Raw genomic sequence first — 2904 nt, 5'->3', positions numbered from 1 at the left:
CCCAAAGTTCTTGACGTAGAGGATGCTTTTGGGGTTCCATTCTAGAATTTGTTAATTATTAAGGCGGTAGTGGGTTGGTTCCTACTTGCGTGAATTGGTGGACACAAAATCTTTGAATGAAGCATTTTATCTGACGGGAAGAATGTGAGCAATCTTTAACTTAATTTATGAACGTCCCTCGCTGACCTTACATTATCGTCAATCGAAATAATTCTTAAATTTAACTAAAGAATGACGAATGAGTCAATGCTTCGACGGTCTGTGCGGGCAATTGTAATTTTTCCTTTGATTCGTTGGTTTTTCTTTCTGAAGTTTCTGTGATGTTTTATTCAATTTAGTTTTTAAGTACATGTCAGTCGACATAGTAGATAATAAGAGTGTTATTCGGTCTACAAACCTCCCACTAGTCAAAACAACTTTAAAAGCAATAACACAGTCTACTAACATTGAATTGGCGTAACAACGTTTATAATAATAATCACAAGTTTGTGCAAGGAAACTGAGTTTGTATAACTAGTAGATGGTAAAGCATTGCCTGTAATTTGTTCCACAATAAAATAGAGAGAATTCGTAATGCATGTAGCCTACGAATGCATTTCATCTTAATTATTAATTTTTTGTGTGCTCTGTTTTCTCCAAAATAACTTGTGGACTGGACAGTATGTCCGTTTCATTTCAAGTGGAAATTTCGAAACAAGAACATCCAAAATAATTTGTGGACTGGACAGTTTCATTTCAAGTGGAAAGTCGAAACAAGAACAACAGGCAATGGAGAAAGAATACAGATTGAAGGTACCGGATACAGTCCAGCGAATGACTAAAATTTATCACATCGTCGGACTGTGGAAGAGTGGGAATGGGAACGTTGTTTCGATGCAACAGGCAGCTTACTTTATTTTCTTTTTCGGATTTATACTGGCATCGTTGATCGGAATTTGGACAATTGACGATGCCGATAACGATGTATTTCTGGTATCGGTTGTTCTGGTTGGAATAGTACAGACGTATCGACTGTACTTTATTATCTGTGAGCAAAAACGAATTGTCGATTTCATGCATACAATTAGCATTAACAGTACAGCCGATTATAAAACCTTTTACAACGCAAACAACAAACTAAAAACGTTTGAGACATTTACCAAGTCTTTCTTTGGCATTTTATTCCTGTTATGGGTTTGTGTTATAAGCTTGCCTCCTGTTAGGAAGCAGCTAATATTCGATATAGCCTTCCCATGGGATTACGAAACCAATGAATGGGCTTTTTGGATGGGACATGCATATGTAGTTGCAACGTATACTATGTCAATAACTATCTTTATGTTTGTATTCATGATATGGTACATGATGCTGATCTTTGTGATAAAATATGAGTTACTGGCGAGTGAGTTTCGAAATTTGGGAGCAGTGAGGGAAGGAAACGCAAGCGAAGAGACTGTGGAAAATATGACAAGAGCTCAAGACAAAATAGCTTCACGTTCGACAAATTTAGCCAAGTCTGAAGGAGGAGAAACATCTTATGTTAAAAATTTGGTTGAGGCAGTCAAACGACTCTACACAATTAATGGGTACAAAGACAAAAAAAATGCTAAATTTTTGGACGAAAATTTAAATTAATTTTCACTTTACCAGACAACTCGACGGGTTTGAATTAAAATTCTCCACAATATTTCTACTTCAAATTATCACAAGCAGCATTTGTATCTGTGGAGCTACCTTCGTGTTGGCGTTCGTAAGATTACTCAAAAAACTCAACTTTCCTTTTTCGATTTACCGTAACCCAAACTATTTGATTATGTACCAGACCCATGACAACTTCTTTCAAGACGCATTTTACATCATCGAGATCATCTACTGTTTGGCCGATATTTTTGCTGTTTTGTACTTGGCAAACGAAATCATGTTATCTGCTGACAAATTGTCTTACTCTCTCTTCGAATCCAATTGGTTTGTTCAGACGCAATCCTGCAAGAGGAATATTCACATTACGATGGAATATCTGAAACAGCCGAGATGTTTCGTAGTTGGTAAATTGTTTCCTATGAACATCGAAACATTTATTGTGGTGAGTCGGAAACAGGGCTTTTCTTAGTTCAGTTTTAGTTTTTGTCATACATTTTCATTTACAGATCGTTAAACGTTCCTACAGCATGTTCAATAACTTAGGAAGTTTTAAACAGTAGATCGTTCCGTGTAAACTGTAGCACACTTATCAATGATGTTCGGCTGGGTTGAGTTAAGATAAAAAATCAAAATTCATTGATGTTGTTAGATGTTTCACAATTTAAATAAATAAGGAGTTTATGGACAGGACACAAAACTTCATGTTTCTTTCGGTAGAATGGTTGTGGAGCAAGGTGGGGTTGAACAAAACTTAAATAGAGTCGCGACACCACCTCTGATTTTTAGCCCCGTACGAAGTACAAAGGGGCTTATAGGATTACGATGCCGTGTGTAATTGATGGAATTCGAAGCAGACAGTAAGGGCAAAGTGTTTGCCTATCTTCATAGATGACGAATCTGCAATAGAAATTTTGTCTGTCCGTCTGTCCGTCTGTCACGTCGATATCTGGAGTAAATCAAATCCGATTTCAAAAAAAAAAAAATTTCCCTGAAAGATAGTCGAAATAGTGAGGCTAAGTTCGAAGATGGGCATATTCGGGTCGGCCCTTCGTGAGTTAGGGCCACCTAAGTGATTTAAGGTCTTTTGGTGATATTTATGGCAAAATAAACGATGGAAATGTAAATGACACGACAAATGATAGGTATTGTCAATACCAATCCAGGAAAAAAAAGTTTTTTAAAATCGGGTGAGTGGACCGTGAGTTAGGGCCTTAGAAGTGAAATGCTACTAGGGCCCTATGTGTATTTCACATATAACTCGAGTAAATTTCATCCGTTTTTCGT

The 2904-nt window shown here is 36.9% G+C and overlaps 1 protein-coding gene across 1 annotated transcript; it reads left to right on the top strand.

The window, feature by feature from the left end:
* The first annotated feature begins 640 nt into the window (after positions 1-640).
* LOC119076772 (odorant receptor 94b-like) lies at positions 641-2242 on the top strand. The gene is made up of 4 exons (XM_037183722.1): positions 641-1565; positions 1630-1729; positions 1802-2062; positions 2127-2242. Exons 1-4 carry the CDS (start codon positions 769-771, stop codon positions 2178-2180), a joined length of 1212 nt encoding a protein of 403 aa, XP_037039617.1. The 5' UTR covers positions 641-768; the 3' UTR covers positions 2181-2242.
* The last annotated feature ends 662 nt before the right edge of the window (positions 2243-2904 follow it).

Source organism: Bradysia coprophila, unplaced genomic scaffold (assembly GCF_014529535.1).
Source record: "Bradysia coprophila strain Holo2 unplaced genomic scaffold, BU_Bcop_v1 contig_232, whole genome shotgun sequence".
Taxonomy (NCBI): domain Eukaryota; kingdom Metazoa; phylum Arthropoda; class Insecta; order Diptera; family Sciaridae; genus Bradysia; species Bradysia coprophila.
The sequence above is the reverse complement of the archived record's forward strand: the minus strand, read 5'-3'. Positions and strand labels throughout refer to the sequence as shown.

Bases quoted from the DNA above. Each gene is read 5' to 3' on its own strand.
- LOC119076772 (XM_037183722.1), top strand. From the start codon at position 769: ATGGAGAAAGAATACAGATTGAAGGTACCGGATACAGTCCAGCGAATG. The intron at 1,730-1,801 runs GTAAGATTACTC...ATTATGTACCAG, and splicing joins CTACCTTCGTGTTGGCGTTC to ACCCATGACAACTTCTTTCA. The intron at 2,063-2,126 runs GTGAGTCGGAAA...TTTCATTTACAG, and splicing joins ACATCGAAACATTTATTGTG to ATCGTTAAACGTTCCTACAG.